Source organism: Schistocerca serialis, chromosome 2 (assembly GCF_023864345.2).
Source record: "Schistocerca serialis cubense isolate TAMUIC-IGC-003099 chromosome 2, iqSchSeri2.2, whole genome shotgun sequence".
In the NCBI taxonomy this organism is placed as follows: domain Eukaryota; kingdom Metazoa; phylum Arthropoda; class Insecta; order Orthoptera; family Acrididae; genus Schistocerca; species Schistocerca serialis.
The window spans coordinates 1,077,137,861-1,077,156,781 of NC_064639.1; the positions used below are offsets into that span (position 1 = coordinate 1,077,137,861).

The 18,921-nt window shown below is 40.7% G+C and overlaps 1 protein-coding gene across 1 annotated transcript in view; it reads right to left on the reverse strand.

Moving 5' to 3' along the window:
- Window positions 1–18,921, reverse strand: part of LOC126456632 (chaoptin-like) — a 157,166-nt gene that overhangs the window by 42,314 nt on the left and 95,931 nt on the right. The window contains exon 6 of the mRNA XM_050092376.1: window positions 12,038–12,451. Within this exon, the coding sequence (XP_049948333.1) occupies window positions 12,038–12,451 (414 nt within the window). The remainder of the gene's footprint in view (window positions 1–12,037; window positions 12,452–18,921) is intronic.

The following is an 18,921-nucleotide window of genomic DNA, read 5'->3' on the forward strand; positions in this document are numbered from 1 at the left end:
AGTGCTTCATCAGTCATATACAATCTTATACCTTAAAATGGAAGCAGGTCTTATATTACGGAATGTGTGATATTTGCAAATGATGTACAGTTCTTTAATTCGTGTTGAAAATTTTATCCGCCTTGGAACTGGGTTTTCGCGTTAGTTTTCGATAACTTCTTTTTAAAAGTATTTTATAAATTGTAACTGCTTTTTTATAACATTTCTACTTAATCCGATTACAGTTACTGATTATTGGCGTGAAGTGGAATAACGACGTAATAGATAGGCTATTAAATACTCCACTGACGCTTTTGAATTTCAGTGGCTTCTTTGTTCCTGGATAGACCACCGTTTTATGCCTTGGAGAATTATTTCACCTCTGGAATAATCTTAGTGTGCCGTGTACACGTAATCGATTCTTAGATTTACAGGACTTCTTTGGGTTTCGTTACCTAGCAATGGCTTCTCTGTTGTGTTGGGAGGAGGTGCGATTATACTCAGCTTCATCTATGTATAAAGGCTATATTAGGCTATACACTCACCAAGTGTCTCGGTAGCTGACGGCCTTGTGGAGCGCAGCTCATGCGAGAGGTCTACTGGGTGTTGACTGTAAGTGCAGGATCACGCGCTGAGCTTGTTGGCTGTACAGGTCTACTCATCACATTCGGATGGTGGATGTTTACTTCAGGAAGCACGCCTATCCGTAGTAGAGAGTGGCTGGCTCTCACTGCCTTTTTGGTAGCGACTCATACTTTGGGAGTTCGACTAGGCCTGTTTCTTCTTGCCTTGGCTGCTGGACGTGGTCATATACACTGTCCTTAAATCTCCCAGGTCCAACGCAAGAATAAACGGTAAACACCATATGTTGTGAATGATAAAGTGTCAACTGCGGTTCGTTAAGATCCCTGTGCTGAAGCTACTGACTTTTGTTTGGTGTTACTGCAATAAGCTAGTCTGGTTTACATTACTGGCTGTTACTGTGGCAGATGTCCTTAACATGAATCAGCATCTGGGTAATAAGAATGCACCTAAGTGAAAAACTGATTCACTTGTAAAAGGGCTTGCCTTTTACCCAGCGATGTTTTGTGATTACCTTATCTAGAAAGATTTGCTTTTATTTGAACTGTTGCGTGTATGTTTTAGAATCTGTACTGAATCGAGCAAAAATTTAGGGTGTGAGCTGAGCTAAAGCTGGTTCACATGTGTGGGGTAATTCATGTTTTTCAGCCCCCTTATTTCCTTTGAATTTGTCGTTGGTTGACCTTGTAAACAATTGCTTGTGCTTCTTTTTGCCAATGTCTCCTTTCTTATTTTAAATGCAATGTAGATGTCACATATTCTGCCAGCTTGAAAGTCTTTTCTTAAATTTTTAGCATGTTATTTATATTGTGGTTATTGTAATATTGATTTTCAAGTAGCCAGAATACGAATTGCTGAATCCATTGAGTGTCTCTGAAGATAAATTTTTAATGTTTACAATGTTCAAGGCTCTTGCTTTGTTATAAACTGAAAAAGCGAACTCCATGATTTTTTTAAAAAGAAAGTAATTTAAAATTCTGCTAGCTTACTGAGCCGTATTGTGATATTCTTTTGAGCTTAATTGCTCATTGTTGTCTCATGTTAAATTGGACCTCAGTGATGGATAAATATTACTCGCTATTGTTTGGTTTATTTTGGAGTCTGTGGCATATAAATATGACGAAAATGATTACCTCCTTAATGATTAGCACCCTGCCATTCCTATTTCCAAACTACCTGCTCTTTTAATGGTAGCAGAATGTGGTTCTGACAGTGAACAGGCATTATAAACGGATTAAGAAGTTTTGGTAGATAATAAGGTTTTTGTATGTGCAAAATTTACTGCTTCTTTTGCTGACTTCAGATGATTATAATGGTGGAACCAGCTATTGACAGGCTAGCTTTGCTGGAGATATCCTACCTGACTAAAAATCAACTCCAACATGAGCTTCTGGGGTGTGATCTACCTGTCGATGTCAGCATAGTCAAGTTAACTCAATGGCTGCTCAGTGCACTGCATCGCCTCCTCAAAATTGCAGCCTACGACATTGGCGAGGTATGTGACACATGCGCTGATTTGCTGGGTTCAAATGGCTCTAAGCACTATGGGACTTAACTTCTGAGGTCATCAGTCCCCTAGAACTTAGAACTACTTAAACCTAACTAACCTAAGGACATCACACACATCCATGCCCGAGGCAGGATTCGAACCTGCGACGTAGCCGTCTCGCGATTCCAGACTGTAGCGCCTAGAACCGCTCTGCCACACCGGCCGGCCATTACCAGGGTACTGTATCTTTGGTTTTGCATGTCTTTAGGATTCAGGAACATCTGAACCATTTGCGTAACTGCATTCAGGATTTATGTGTGGTGAATACTGATTCTAAACAAGTCCCTCTTATTGAAGAGATGCTCAGTAAAAACATTCAGTTACAATTTTATGCCAGTTTGCTGAGCTGGTTAGAAATTTCTGATCGTTATAAAGAAGACAGTTTCCCTTCTGATCAGACATCTTGCAGTGAGGTGGTAGGTACCTTGGATAGGAATTGTGAAGGAAGGTGAAACCTATTTAACAAATTACCTAATCATTCTTTGACAGGGGCAGTGATTAGTTGTCAATAGAGTCAAGCAGTGAACATGTATATCTTTTGGTGTAGTGAGCCATTCATTTCCAAATCCGGGCTTAATTTCTGCAAATTTCCCACTCCGTCATATTTCAAATTATTTGCCCACTAACCTGCGGTAAACTGAGCAGAATTGCAGCTAAGGCCCTTGATGACAACAAGTCTTTGCTAACGTCCGTTAAAAGTTGTTAGACGAAAATTTGTCAAGTGGAATTAAAATGGGTTGGCATATCAACATTTTTATGAAGTTTCATCATTTCTACTACATATCGTCGTCTGATATACTGATGAAGTATGGGCAGCCGTGTCAACTGTCTGCCTTTGGGTTACCGAACTGGAGGCACTAAATAATATTCCAGAAGGTATGCGTCTAGAGATCCAGCCACATATTCTGTCCACTAATAAACCAGAGACCTTTGCCAAGTTAGATAAAGTAGTGGAGAGTATAGAAAACATCCAGTTTAGCGTTGAAAAGTACAGGGTTCATGACTATAGGTCAGATCCCCTTGCTGTTAACAACAAAGCCCCTGATGTGGCATGTGACTGTAGAACATGTTTTAAGTGCAATCAATAAGATCATCTAATGCAGAACCCCCCAAAAACACAAGCTAATGTTAAATGGAGCTGACGCCATCGGATAGTGACTCACAGTAAGAAGTGGCTGGTTTCCCTAGACGGCTGTAATAACGTAAAGGCCGACTGTAACTCAAGTTTGCTATTTCTCTGTACCACCTTAAATCATGAGCCAGTTTGTGCTTTACTTGACTCGGGCAGTAATGTCCCTCTCTTATCGGTGGTACAGCAAGTATCTTAATGTTCGTAAGCTTCCTCCTTCACAAGAAGTAATCAGGCAACGTTGTATGTTCAATTACGAGTTTTTGCCATGTTGGGCGAAATCCGAGGTAATTTAGGTATTTGTGGGCGGGCATGGCTGATACGTTACCACCGTCATGGGTTTGTCAAATGATATATGCTTGACTGTGATTTTTGAAAGAAGATGGGTCAGATTTTAGGTAATGCAAATAGCGCGTTCCTTTTTAATTTTCAGCCCAACGAAAGATATCTTCTGTCTACTCATAACTCTATTCAAGTGGTGTGTAATGTTGAAGACAATATTTTTCCTTGTAATGCTCCTCTGAGTGAAGTTGGGGCTCAGTAATTGTTTGAAGTACGTGGGAAATGTCCTGACGTCCTTACGAATAAATCAGGGGTCACAGATAAAATTAAGCTCACCAATCAGATCTCTGTCTACCAGTCTCCCTACCGATCGTCTCTCAACGCATCGATTAAATCCCTTTCTGACAATCTCTATACCGATTGTCTCCTCCTAAAATGAAGGGGCTATGTAAGATTATCGATCAACTTCTGGAGGGTGGTGTGTTGCATATAGCCATTATTCATCACCAATTATATAGTTCCTGAGCCCTATGGTGATGATTATGGGCCAGTGGTTAATGACTGCTCCCTGAGGTAAGAGATAGTATTGGAGCAGGCGCCACTACCTGAATCCCTTACTTGTTTCTCGTAGATTTCGGGAGTTCGGTATTTTAACATTTTGATTTAATCAAGTCTATCATTAGATGACACTGACCGAAGAGTCAAACTTCTCAGAGCATTTTGCATTGACTGCAATCTGTTTGAACACACTCGTGTCCCTTTTGGGTTGACCACTGGGGCGGCTGTGTTGTCTTATTTGCTAGAGTCTGAGTTGCCTAGATCAAATTTAAATGTACTTCCCGTTATCTATATGATGTTGTAATGAAAAGCAAGAACCTTGTTGAACGTCTTGATTATTTACGCCAGCCGTAGAACCGTTTATTCGAAAGTAAACTGATTCTGTAATCTTCGTAAGTTCGAGTCCTCCCTCGGGCATGGGTGTGTGTGTTTGTCCTTGGGATAATTTAGGATAAGTAGAGTGTAAGCTTAGGGACTGATGACCTTAGCAGTTGAGTCCCATTAGATTTCACACACATTTGAACATTTTTGTAATCTTCGGAGGCAAATTTGGGCCACTGGCAGATTTCGTTTCTGGGACTCACCGTGTCCCTTTGTAGACTTACGGGATCAGGAACACTCAGGATGGCAACTAAGCTACCTATCTGTTAACTCCGCCTAAAGAGAAGAAGCGCGTTGCTGGATTTGAGTGCATGATGAATTTTTTTCGGAACTTTATCGCTAATTTTGCCCAACTCACCACCTTTGTGAATCAGTCGCGCCCAAACGACGAAAAATTTCAGCGAACCAACATCCAGTATCTGTATTCGAACTCTTGAAAATTGTCCCTGTTAGTGCTCCAGTCCCATCTGTTCCTGATTTCGACCGCGAGTTGATCTAGCAGACTGTTGCCTCTAATTCAGGCATAGCAGTTGTGTTACTGTAAGGGTGAGATCGTGAGTGGAAGCCGGTTGCCTGTGCTTTGAGGTGCTTAACAGCCACCGAAGTTAATTACTTTGCGTGTGACCTGGAGGCCTTGGCTATCTTGTTTGGGCTCGAGAAATTTAAGTTCCACACTGGTCATGAACTATTTCGGCTGGACATGGATAAACAGGCTTGACCCGAAAAGACAGTCAGGATTTTCCACTCAGCAGTTAGAATTTCGCACGATGAATATGCTCAATTAAGTAACGCAAAGTAACAGCCTATGGACGGGCAACAAGTACTGCGATATTGCATCAGTAATGGCCTCTAGTGTTACTGTAACCGCTATGATGGGAAGGTGAACTTTTGTCTTCCACAGAAATCCGTTCCAGTGGTATTTAACACATTCACTAATCTCTGTGTGGGAAACATCTGGGTACTTGAAAACCGTCAGTATTTATCGTGATTGAGTTAGGATGTTGATGTCAGAAAGTTAGTCAGCCAGTGCCAATAATTCAGAAAAGATAAAAGTAACTCTAATAGCCGCAGGTGTAGCCTGCATTTCAGTCAGGAAGAGCAGCCTATGGATAAGCTGTTTATCGGCTACCTGGAGCTTCCACCCCATACTAAACACGGTAACCGATACATATTTGTGCTTGTTGATGTATTTACTTTGTTTGGCTGCTCCCCAGTAAGTCCATGACAACCAGGGTTACCATACAGTACTAGCGCCAAATATTTTCCGTGTCTGATCCACACATGGGTTTCGTGAGTAATAATACGTCCATCTTTTTTGTCCCGGGTAAGCAGTAGGTTTAGTTCTATTAGTGCGATAACTCACATCACAGACATCAAAGTAAATGCAGCCATCGTTTGCTGCATGAGTTAATTGTTTCATGCAATCAGTCATGATTGTTTTCCATGTCCATACTCAGGTGAAGTGGAACTAGTCGATTTGTGGTCGGGAGAGTATCTGATAAATTCGACAGCAGCAGAGAATAGTATAACGGGAGTAAGTTTCGTTATGAGTAGGAAAGTAGAAGAGAGAGTGATTTACTATGAACAGTTCAATGATCGGGTGGTTCTTATCAGAATCGACAGCAAACCAACACTGACAACAATAGTTCAGGTACACCTGCCGACGTTGCAGAAGATGAAGAGATACAGAAAGTACGTGAGGATACTGAATGGGTCATTCAGTACGTAAAGGCAAATAAAAAGGGACTGGAATGCGGTTGTGGGGAGGGATCAGAAGAAAGAATTACGGGAGAATATGGACTTGGTAGTAGAAATGAGAGACGAGAAAGACTAATTCAGTTCTACAATAAATTTCAGGTAGTAATAGCCAATATCTTGTCCAAGGATTACAAAGGAGGAGCTATACTTTGTAAAGGTCGGCAGATACGAGAAGATTTCAGTTAGATTATATCATGGTCAAGCAAAAGTTACGAAATCAGATGTCAGACTGTAATGCTTACCCTGGGGCAGATACCGACTCAGATCACACCTTTGGTAGTGATGAAGAGTAGGATGAAGTTTAAGAGACTAGTTACAAAGAATTAGTGGGCAAAGAAATGGGCTAGGGAAGTACTAAGGAATGAAGAGACAGGCTTCAAGTTCTCTGAGGTTATAGATACTGCGATAGTGAATGCAGTCCGGGTTAAAAGGAATAGACTTCCCTCAAAAGTGCCATTACGGAAGTTGGAGAGAAAAACTTAGGTACAAGGAGGGTAAGACGAAGAAGCCATGGGTAACAGAAGAACTACTTCAGTTGATCGACGAAAGACGGAAGTACAAAAATGTTCGGAGAAATTCAGCAATACGGAGTTACAAGCCACTTAGGAATTAAATAAACTAGCAGTGGATGGAAGCTAAGGCGAAATTGCTACATGAGAAATGTGAATATATTGAAAAGCAAATCAGTGTCGAAATGATTGATTCAGCATACAGAAAAGTCAATATAAGCTTCAGTGAAATTAAAAGCAAGTGTGGTATCATTAACAGCGTAATGGAAATTCCGCTGTTAAATGCAGAAGACAGAGCAGATGGGTGGGAAGAGGCCTGTGTGAGAGAGACGACTGGCGTGGTGGCATGAAAGAAAAAGAAACAGGAGTCCATTGGGAAGAGATAGGAGATGTAGAATTAGAATCAAAATTTAAAAGAGCTTTGGAACTTAAAGATCGAATAAGGTTGAAACGATAGACGACATTTCATCATAATTTTTTAAATCACTAGGGGAAGTGGAAACAAAAGAAATATCCAAATTGGCGTTTGGAATGTATGAGCCTGGCGATATACCACCAAACCTTCGAGAAAACATCGTCATCACAATTTCCAAAATTGTAAGAGCCGACAAACGCGAGAATTATAGTACAATCAGCGTAACAGCTTATACATCCAGTTTACTAACAGGAATAATATACAGAACAATGGAGAAGAAAACTGAGAATGTGTTAAATGACGAACAGTTGGGCTTTAGGAAAGGTAAAGGCACCAGAGGGGCATTTCATTTCTGACGTTGAGGTTGATAATGGAAGCCATACTGCAGAAAAATCAAGGCCAGTTCTTAGGATATGTCGACCTGGAAAAAGTGTTCGACAACGTAAAAGTTGCTAGATGTTCGAAATCCCGAGAAAAGTAGGTGTAAGGTAAAGGCAAAGACGGGTAATACACGAGGGCTCGATTTTTTATGGTGGCAGCTATTTATTTACAGCTCGTACAAAATACAAACGTGTTTCAAAGTTTTACTGACATTCAAAGTAGTCACCAGTATTGTGTATAACCTGTTGCCAGCGATGTGAAAGTCGTAGGATACTCTTGTCAGTGCCACTTGTGTTGACAGTTCGAGCAGCGCGGTCTATTGCGCGACTCATTTGTAGCGGTTCTGAAGCGAATACCGTGAAGTGTTTCCTTCAGTTTAGAAATCGAATTGAACTCACGAGGGCTTAAGTCATGGGAGTGCAATAGGTTGTATAGCACTTAGAAACTCCATCTGTCAAACAAATCAGTAAAAGCTTGCACTGTACGTGCTTGAGCATTGTCCTGCAAAATGATGGTCAGGTCCTGCAGAGAGCGTCATCACTTCTACCTCTAAGGTGGTCGTAGGTTGTGTTCGAAAAATGAACAGCATAGAGACAGAAGTGATGACAGTGAATAGGTTCCGCATCTTAGATGAACTTCTAGGGAGTTCACTTGTACCACCAGATTCTTCCGAATATGAGTTCAGCCACTTTAACCAAGCTCTGCGTAGGAGTTTCAGTGCGGATCTCTCTATTGATTTATCTTTTCCTTGGGTCTTATAATTGGTGAATGGTTCCTATAAGAATAAATGGAAAATACTTTCACACAAAGGGAGGAAACCTATGTGCTGAACACCTTGACACAAACAATTACCTAAATTCTAACTTTCTACCTTACACCTTTCCAAATTTTAATAATAACTATTGCGACTAATTTTCTGCTAAAAGCAAAATCTGTTGATAACAGATGCATCTTGCGGGATACAGGCAAATAGTACCGTTCTAAGTGAACCATTTTAGCAGAGGTTATTTTTTATTCCACTTCTAAATCAATGCTTATTTTTAACTTGTCAGTTAACAGCAGTCCTTTCGTGAAGGTTGTGTTGCTAATAGTCACTCGAGCTCTTTAATGTTCTATTAGGAGCAGAAATTAATCGTACAGCCAGAGTATATTGTGTGGGTGATATCACTGCAATTGTGTTTATAGAGCTCCATGACTAAAGGGGCTCGGCTCTTGAGCTCGTGTCCAGGGAGTTGTTGACTGTAAAATATGCCGAGTGAACCCAAGAACAGATCAACTTTCGAGTCATTAGTATATCATTTAATGCTAGGCACATCTAGCTAAGAAGTGTTATCTGTTATCAGGCGTATTTTTCCTTCATTACGGAATGTTACCTTTCTGTAACTGTGCGTGATTACTTTTGTGGAATTGGGACCTCTTAAAATTCCGTAGAGGTGTGAATAGAGTTATTGATCTCTTGTTTAATACTGCAGAGAATGATATTTTGCCAGTATAAATACTATCACGAGATTTACCACTGAAAGTATAGTAATACGAGTAAGTGCCTGCAGGAGTAATCCTTTCCCACAGAGGAACCTCATTCACTCTTTATATATAGTTGGAATACGGATAATTAGTAAACTACAAAATAAATTCCCTAAATAGGTGTTATCACACATCTTGCACAGAATAAATAATCTTACATACCTGTAATTTAAACATCAGTAATTCACAAATTTGGCCTCATTCAAATGATCAAATCCCTTATAATTTATTATGTTGTGTGTTGCTGTCGGTCATGTGTACAATGTTTTTGTCTTGATACATCTTGATCTGTATACAGTGGCATTACAAAATCAACCACATTTCAGAAAATTTATTTAGTCATAGAAGTCGTGGTTAGTTACCTTGCATAGCCCTTTAGCGCTGCGTAATAAATCTAATATTAAAGAGATTGTACAACTTTTTAAACCTTTTCTAAGGGCTGTTTCGTCAATAGACGACGTACTGAGTGTAAATTACGTTCTACACTAAAATACGTTCTTGTTAAATAGCTACCAGCCATTAATTTATTGAAATATTTAAAATTTAACTATTCATTTTGTTCGCTTCTACATAATAGTAATTTCTCCGTTTCTACCTCTTCGATCATTTCATGATGAGTTACAGATGAGATAATCGTTTTTCTTACTCTTGGGACTATAAGCTCTTTAATGTAGCATCTGCTGTGGGAGAATTTTTAGCGTTTCTGTGACCCTTTCGTTGTGATTGAAGATACACATAATGATTCACTAAGTTTTCAATCAGCTCTATCCATTCCAGTAAACGTTCCACATGGACGAAGAATTATCTTTATTGTTATACATGTGAATGGAATACGGAAGACGTAATTGTGCCATAAACTCTTGTGTTTCTAGGCCTCACGCAATATTACCAGCTGACACCAGGCAGTGTTTAAGACATTAGACTTTCATTAAAGACGAGTTCAAATTATTGGCTCGTCATTCAGATCCAAACCAGTGATGGGAAGGCTCATGTGAAACGGACATGGCCGTTGTACTTGCGAATTCTTGTCTCAGGTGAGCCTCCACTTGAAACTTTCCTCCTGACCCGTCTTCGGAGCTTTTGCAGCAGTGCACAAGGTCCAATCTGGGGCTCAGTTTAGACATGTTAACACTCAGAGTCAGCAATACGTAGAGTGAGAGACCAATTAAAAAATTACACGAGTTGTTGCTCCTCAGACTTACTCGGAAACGTTTATTTTTATATCTGGTTCAGTCATTTACTCTATTACAATATTAAATGAGCATAAACAAGAGTTGTAATCTTCGTTTTGACACATGACAAAGTTAAAATTATCGCTATCCCTATACCACTAATAAATAGCGAAGTTCTTTCAAAAGACTGTAGGATTTTACTACTAGTGTGGAAACTGATATTAGATTTTGTGCCGCGCGTGTTTAGCCGAGCGGTCTCAGGCGCTGCAGTCATGGACTGTACGGCTGATGCCGGTGGAGGTTCGAGTCCTCCCTGGGGCATAGGTGTGTGTGTGTATGTGTGTGTGTTTGCCCTTAGGATGATTTAGGTTAAGTAGTGTGTAAGCTTAGGGACTGATGACCTTAGCAGTTAAGTCCCATAAGATTTCACACACATTTGAACGTTTTTTTTTTTTTTTTTCGATTTTGTGAGCTCGAAGTAGCTCGTCGGTAATAATTTACACATCCATGCCTTTCCGTCGCCAAGTTCGTGAATGTAATGCAGTCCGATTCATTGGCCATTTACTTCCCTTAGCCAAGTGCTACTTGTAAAATATTTGACAATGTCGGGAAATCATTTGCGTGTAAGTTAGTAAGAAGATCTAGATAGGAACAACCTATTTAGAAGAAACACTGGCCAGTCATCCCCAGGCTGGACCAAACTAACTCTGTCGTCTGCAATAGACACTGTGTTCACCCACCCCCTCCCCTAACACCCCCCCCCTTCCATTGCGCAACTCCTGAGACCCTTTAATGACGGTATACATTCTACCTCTCTAATTACATCTAAATCTACATCCATACTCCGCAAGCCATCTGACGGTGTGTGGTGGAGGGTACCTTGAGTACCTCTATCGGTTCTCCTTTCAATTCCAGTCTGGTATTGTTCGTGGAAAGAAAGATTGTCGGTATGCCTCTGTTCCGGCTCTAATCTCTCTGATTTTATCCTCGTGGTCTCTTCGTAAGATATACGGAGGAGGGAGCAATATACTGCTTGACTCCTCGGTGGAGGTATGTTCTCGAAACTTTAACAAAAGCCCGTACCGAGCAAATGAGCGTCTCTCCTGCAGAGTCTTCCACTGGAGTTTATCTATCATCTCCGTAACGCTTTCGCGATTACTGAATGATCCTGTAACGAAGCGCCCTGCTCTCCGTTGGATCTTCTCTATCTCTTCTGCAACCCTCTCTGGTACGGATCCAACACCGGTGAGCAGTATTCAAGCAGTGGGCGAACAAGTGTACTGTAACCTACTTCCGTTGTTTTCCGCCTGCGTTTCTCAGTCTGGCATATGCTTTACCAACGATTAATTTTATATGGTCATTACATTTTAAATCACTCCTAATGCCTACTCCCAGGCAATTTATGGAATTAATTGCTTCCAGTTGTTGACCTGCTATATTGTAGCTAAATGATAAAGGATCTTTCTTTCTATGTATTCGCAGCACATTACACTTGTCTACATTGAGATTCAATTGCCGTTCCCTGCACCATGCGTCAATTCGATGCAGATCCTCCTGCATTTCAGTACAATTATTCATTGTTACAACCTCTCGATATACTACAGCATCACCCACAAAAAGTCTCAGTGAACTTCCGATGTTATCCACAAGGTCATTTATATATATTGTGAATAGCAACGGTCCTAACACACTCCCCTGTGGCACACCTGAAATTACTCTTACTAGGGATTTACTATTACCTCGTTGTACAGAGAGTATTAAGGCCTAAAGTCCCTCATATTAGAAGTTAGTCACTAGAATTTGTGTTAGGCTTCTTACCTCTGGAAGCAAATTGTGTGACAGGTCGAGGATGCGGACGTGTATTTCCGAATAGGCAGGATGCAGCACGGTGATGGAATTGTAGGAGAGATTGAGTGCCATGGGCGTCTCGGGCGTGGTGACGTTGAGGAATGCGGAGAGCGAGAGTTCGTGCAGACGGTTGTTCTGGAGGTCGAGCCTGGAGAGCACCGGCAGCCTGGAGAGCGCCCCTGGAGCGAGGGTGGCCAGCCGGTTGTCGGCGAGCAGTAGCGTGACGAGCGAGGGCAGCGCGCGGAGTGCTCCCTGGGCCAGGCCGCGCAGCTGGTTCCCCGTCAGCACCAGCGTCTGCAGCTGCGGCAGTCCCCAGAACGTGTCCGTCTCCAGCAGCTCCAGCTGGTTGTGCGACAGGCGCACGTCGCGTAGGTTTGCGTGCACCTGTCAGGGGTCACGATTAGAACAACTCTTCATAGACAGCATGTTACTAGCGTAACGTAAACAAGCAGAGCAGGTAATAAACATTTCTAGTCTTTAGTACAGTAGCCCTATAATTACCATCAGTCGAACAGAAATCGCTACATATCAAGTGTTGTGCATAAAGTTTGCAAAATTAAAGCATACATTATGCAAAGAATCAAAGCTTCAGATTTCCATTAGTTTCATTTCACAACCTTTAAATTGCATAGGCGACCTGAAATCAGTTCCAAAATAGAGCACTATTTCCCCTCATTTCACTTGCTACAAATTGTTTTAAATATCTTAATGTAGGAGGAAACATTTTGTAAGTATGAGAAAGATAAAGACATGACTTTCTGATGTTCCACCTGTGTCAGTGACATCTAGCAATCTGGTAACTTCTTTAAGCTAACACATATTCTGCGGCACTTTAGCAATTTCTCACCTTCTGCTCTGTTAGGTTAACTCACGTGAAACAGGTATCTGGAATACTGGTGATCGTTCAACGTTGTCGTTTGCTACTTAGGGCGGAAGTAATTGTATTGTCTTTTGGTTTTTGTACTAAAGTTTCCAAAACAATGGTAAATGTTTATTCAGATAATTTTATATTACTCTATATGAATCACTTAGTAAGAATCTACATTGGAAACTGGTAGAAGAAGAATAAAAATAACCACACATGTTTTCATGGTGTATAATGACTTCATTTCTACAGTAATAGACATAACAACAGTAGTCATTGTTAGTATTGTTATTTATTATACTTATTAATTTTTAGTTTTGTATTTTGGAAGAGGTATTCTTATTTCAGAAAGGCTTGCGCTTTCTTCCCATAGCCACTCCAGTATTTTCTGTACACTTCCTATTGAATTTTGTTCCATTTTGTTCTGCTTTTGATGTGTAGATTTTGTGGTAAGTACAAGATTGAACACTTGGAAGTATCTGTCTGAGGAACGCCTTAGGCAACTCAGCATTTCTCTTGGATTATTCACTCATCATCAGTTATCTGCTATATTAGCAGGTCCTTTGCCTCTCCATTTTCTGCAATCCATTGCTTCCTTCTTAAGGCTGCTGTATGTTGTACCGTCCATCATGTCATCCAGTATCTGGAATCTCTTCCTTCCTCGCTTCCTTTTCCCTTCTACATAACCTTCTAAAACTGTTTTTATCAGTCCGTCATTCTTTCTTAATATATGCCCAATCCAATTTCTTTTTCTTCTCTTTATTACATCTAGTAACTGTCTTTTCTCTCCCACTCTTCTCAGTACCTCTTCATTTTTTACTCTGTCCATCCAACTTATTCTTTCCATCTTCCGCCATGTCCAGATCTCAAAAGCCTCCACCCTTTCTCTGTCTTTTTTCCTCATAGTCCATGTTTCAGCGCCATATAGACGAACACTCCATACAAGACATTTTATGAGTCTCTTTCTGAGTTCTCTGTCCAGACCGCTGCAGAAGATTCTCCCGTTCTTATAAAACGCCTCTTTTGCCGCTGCTATCCTTGTTTCAATTTCTGTGGTGCACTTCCAGTCGGTGTCTATCCTGCTTCCAAGATACTTAAAATTTTGCACCGGTTCTAGTGTTTCTCCATTCAGCACAATTTTTATTTCCTTATTTCCTCCTATTGGCAATACTTTTGTTTTATTTGTGTTAATTTTCACTACCACTGGTAAAAAAGATTCAGAATAAAGCAAAAGGAAATTTTTTGATGACTAGTTTTTTAGTCAACAGACTAGTAAAACAGAGAAATTCGTTATAAAGATGGGCACTGCCTGAAATGAGACTCTAGAATCTCTGAGAAACTCTGGAGCTGTCCAAATGTTTTGGAATTAAAATTTTACAGATGGAAGGCGATGATTCGGACGTTACAAGTTGTCCTGATGGATGGTGAAATGCTGGTGTCCAGCTCAGGGTAGGCGAGTGTGCTCTCACAAGTAGAGCAATGTGTGGTGGTCTCTTGACGCTCTCCCTACAGAACGCATTCCAGTCTCACGCATTCCAGGCAGCAGGACATGAGGTCAATGTGTTTTACTTATTTATTTGTAATGATACAATCATACAAGATACAGAGAAGCACGATACATTCGTTTAAACATTCTTTCGAATATTTCAATTCCCCATAGGTATCGGCAATTTGTAAATTATCTGACTTTCATTAGAATGAAGAAAATGGTAACTGTCAAACCTGGTAAAACAAATCGCTATTGAACCAATTTTTATATGGTAACAACCAAGGTGTCAAGCGTGAAGAGATTGCTGGTACGCATCTACCGATGTACTCACAGGAACACTGTAAGTAAGCTGTTTAGGTTTTTATATTGGTAACGCCTCGTAGCACTCTGTATGAAAATCACTGGCTGGGCTGTGTGCAGTCTGTGGCTGGGTGGCATTGTTGTAATATACGCTATTGTAGTGTTGGGCTGTTGGCTGTTAACAGCGCGTAGCGTCGCGCAGTTGGAGGTGAGCCGCCAGCAGTGGTGGATGTGGGGAAGTGAGATGCCGGAATTTTGAGAGCGGATGATCTGGACGTGTGTCCATCAGAAACAGTACATTTGTAAGAATGGATGTCATGAACTGCTATATATATGTTATGACTTTTGAACACTATTAAGGTATGGACATTGTTTGTTCTCTATCAAAATCTTTCATTTGCAGACTATGCCTATCAGTAGCTAGTGCCTTTAGTAGTTTGAATCTTTTACTTAGCTGGCAGTAGTGGCCCTCGCGTATTGCAGTAGTTCGAGTAAGGAAAATTTTGTGAGGTAAGTGATTTGTGAAAGGTAGAGGTTATTGTTAGTCAGGGCCATTCTTTTGTAGGGATTATAGAAAGCCAGATTGCGTTGCGCTAAAAATATTGTGTGTCAGTTTAGTGATGATCAGAATAAGTAAAGAGCGAAATGTCTGAGGTACGTTCAGTTTTGCTCAGCTGTTTGAAAATCAAATAATGTAAGAGATTTATCAGCACAGTAATTCAATAATTTTTCTAAGGAGATGTTTCAACACTATATTTGTTGATAAAATATATTTCACGTAAACTTTGGACACCGTGTGGAAGCATAGACGGACGCTTCACGCTTGCAGGGTGGCGGGAGCCTTAGTTCCAAGGGTGGCACCAACCCCTCCCGCCACCTAACGTCACTCGGTCCTGCGGCGCCCGGAAGCTGCTGCGATCCGACAACTCGCCTTCCAAGGCATAAGTCACATTGGCGCTCCTCTGGAAGATTCCAGGCTCTGCTGCTGCTGATAAATAAACACAATTCCGTGCTATCCGCGACAGCAATTTTCGGCCGGATGTTTCAGCAGAACGGAAATAAGACACCCAAACTATCACACGATTTTAGTACTCAAACGAAGAGTGTTAATTAAACAAATGAGGTATCGGATTGACTAGCCTGAGGACTACTTTTGCAAAGAAAGATTTAATTACTTGGAAGTAATCAGGTTGATTAAGACAAAACATAATTATTGATTTTAGGGAAATATTTGTCCGAATTTTCCTAGCCAAACGAAGAGTGGGAAATGTACAAACGGGTATCAAATCGCCAAATGTGAGGTCTAGTTTCACAAGAAAAAAAAATTATTTGTTGAATGTTGTCAGGGTAATTCAGAAAAACTTAGTGACCTTTTGTAGTTAAATAAATGAAGCGTCTAAAAGTTCACCTACCGTAGCTAGTTTGCGAATAGCACGTAACGCTGACATGAAACTTGACAAATGTCTGAGTGGAACGTAAACTAGACTCCATAGAATTGACTTCTTTGCGAATTTTCGTGGCCAAACAGTGAGCTGAAAACGGACAAACAAGAGCCGAATTGACGAGCGTGAGGTCCAGTTTTGTAAAATGTATTTCATGCTCTCCAAACGGAATTTGAAAATGAAAAACATTGAAAAAAATGATCAAATATTTTGTGAAATGACTAGTCTAAGTGTACGAAACAAAACAGATTAGAAAAACATTTGACGACACTTTCAATTATGCTCGAAATCATATTCAGCAGATGAAGTGGCGATTGAGCATTTAAAGTTCAGTGTTTAACATAGAATCTTAGAATTTTAATGAGTGCTAGAGGACATTTGCCTGGTGGATTATATAGACCGTGTAGTCTGCTGTTGTGCGGTTTTCAGATATTTCTGTGATCTGTTCCCGAAATTGTGAAAGCGTTCCAACAATTTTTCCATTGCAAAAATTTTTCAATATAGAATCATTTAGATATCAGGAAAGAGAATGCACGTGGCGCAAGAAGTAACTTCTCTTGGCGTCATTAATATTGCTTGCACACTTTTCCTGATTTAAAAAGGTGAAAATTGAAACCTTCGATCAGAAAGCAGTTGAAAAGGTTACCGAATTTCACTCAGTGGTCTCACCTGGTACAGTTAACGATTTGTTGCGTTCCCATTGTAATTTTATCGATAAATATTTAACCGCTTTGCTTTCCATATCAGTAGCGTTTCAAGGACACACAATTGCAGATCGCACAGTCTTCATAATCTACCAGACAAATACCGCCTGGTGCTCTTTAAAATTCTAAGTTAATAACTGAACTCTAGATTCCTAATCGGGCGAACCCAATTTGCTGTACATAATTTCGAGCACAGTTCAGACGTGTGTCAAATGTTTTTGTAATCTATTTTAAACTTTTGACAGTTACCTTTTTTTTAAATTTCTTTTTATTCCCTGTGACAACAATGGAGGCACCTGTCGCAAGCTTCAGCATTTTATTGGAAACTAGCTGAGAAACCAGGAGTTGCCCAGGTATTTATGTATAGCTGTGCCCAGGACTTTGTACACGTGGAATTCATTTTCACTTTATAAATCTTTGTACACAACATTTGAGGTAGTTTGCTTGACGACATGAACGACGAGCTTGTTTGTTTCACTAATACGCGAGAGAGCCACGCAGAACTGACCACACAGAAATCAACTGACACTGAGGTACCGGCCCGCTTCAAGAGGCCACTGACCTTGTGCTTTCTTCACAGTTGCAGAATATCTTAAGCTCATTGGGTATCGCGTAACTTTCGACTGAAATGGTGAATTGTTACGAATATGCACGATTCGGGGTATAAAAATACACTCGCCTGCACGACTTACCACCAAAATTTCCGCTTCTATGATGTCACGTTGGAGAGAAGTACCTTTAAGCCTCTCTGAGGAGCGAGGTGATGCACAACGCTCTAGATCTAAGTTAAGTCGCTCCTCGCTGTCGGAAGGAGTTTACAGACAGCGAGTTGAAATCTGCTGTCCGAAGGTTGCTGCAAGTCTCGCCTCACGCTATTCATTGCTCTCGTGAGACCACACAGTGCTCAGTCTTTTAGCCGTTCTGGTATATTTAGGAAGACTCGACTGTTTTCGAGGCATTTTTATTCGTAAACAAAACGAAAACCAAATGCAATGAGTAGGCACCCAAATCACAAAGCAGACTTAATAAACTCGTTTCTTCAAGCAAAGAACATAAATTAAAGGTGTCGATACGAGCAAAGCAATGTCGGTAAATTTTTGATACACAAAATCCGTATACCCTAGCAAAGTAATTTCGCTGTTGGTTTGTATTCAAAATAATAAAATTGACGCCATCTTCCGAAAACACATCCAAGTTAAAAATGAACTGACAGCATCATCTATTGGCTATTTGGTGTACTATGAAACTAACAGCGCAATTCCGGAAACAGCGATCGTGTGAGACCCAACTCGCTTTATTTGTTCTTGAGACCCAGAAAATATTAGATACAGGCTCCCAGGTAGATGCTATTTTTCTTGACTTCCGGAAGGCGTTCGATACAGTTCCGCACTGTCGCCTGATAAACAAAGTAAGAGCCTACGGAATATCACACCAGCTGTGATGCTGGATTGAAGAGTTTTTAGCAAACAGAACACAGCATGTTGTTATCAATGGAGAGCCGTCTACAGACGTTAAAGTAACCTCTGGCGTGCCACAGGGGAGTGTCATGGGACCATTGCTTTTCACAATATGTATAAATGACCTAGTAGATACTGTCGGAAGTTCCATGCGGCTTTTCGCGGATGATGCTGTAGTATACAGAGAAGTTGCAGCATTAGAAAATTGTATCGAAATGCAGGAAGATCTGCAGCGGATAGGCACTTGGTGCAGGGAGTGGCAACTGTCCCTTAACATAGACAAATGTGATGTATTGCGAATACATAGATAGAAGGATCCTTTATTGTACGATTATATGATAGCGGAACAAACACTGGTAGCAGTTACTTCTGTAAAATATCTGGGAGTATGCGTGCGGAACGATTTGAAGTGGAATGATCATATAAAATTAATTGTTGGTAAGGCGGGTACCAGGTTGAGATTCATTGGGAGAGTGCTTAGAAAATGTAGTCCATCAACAAAGGAGGTGGCTTACAAAACACTCGTTCGACCTATACTTGAGTATTGCTGATCACTGTGGGATCTGTACCAGATCGGTTTGACGGAGGAGATAGAGA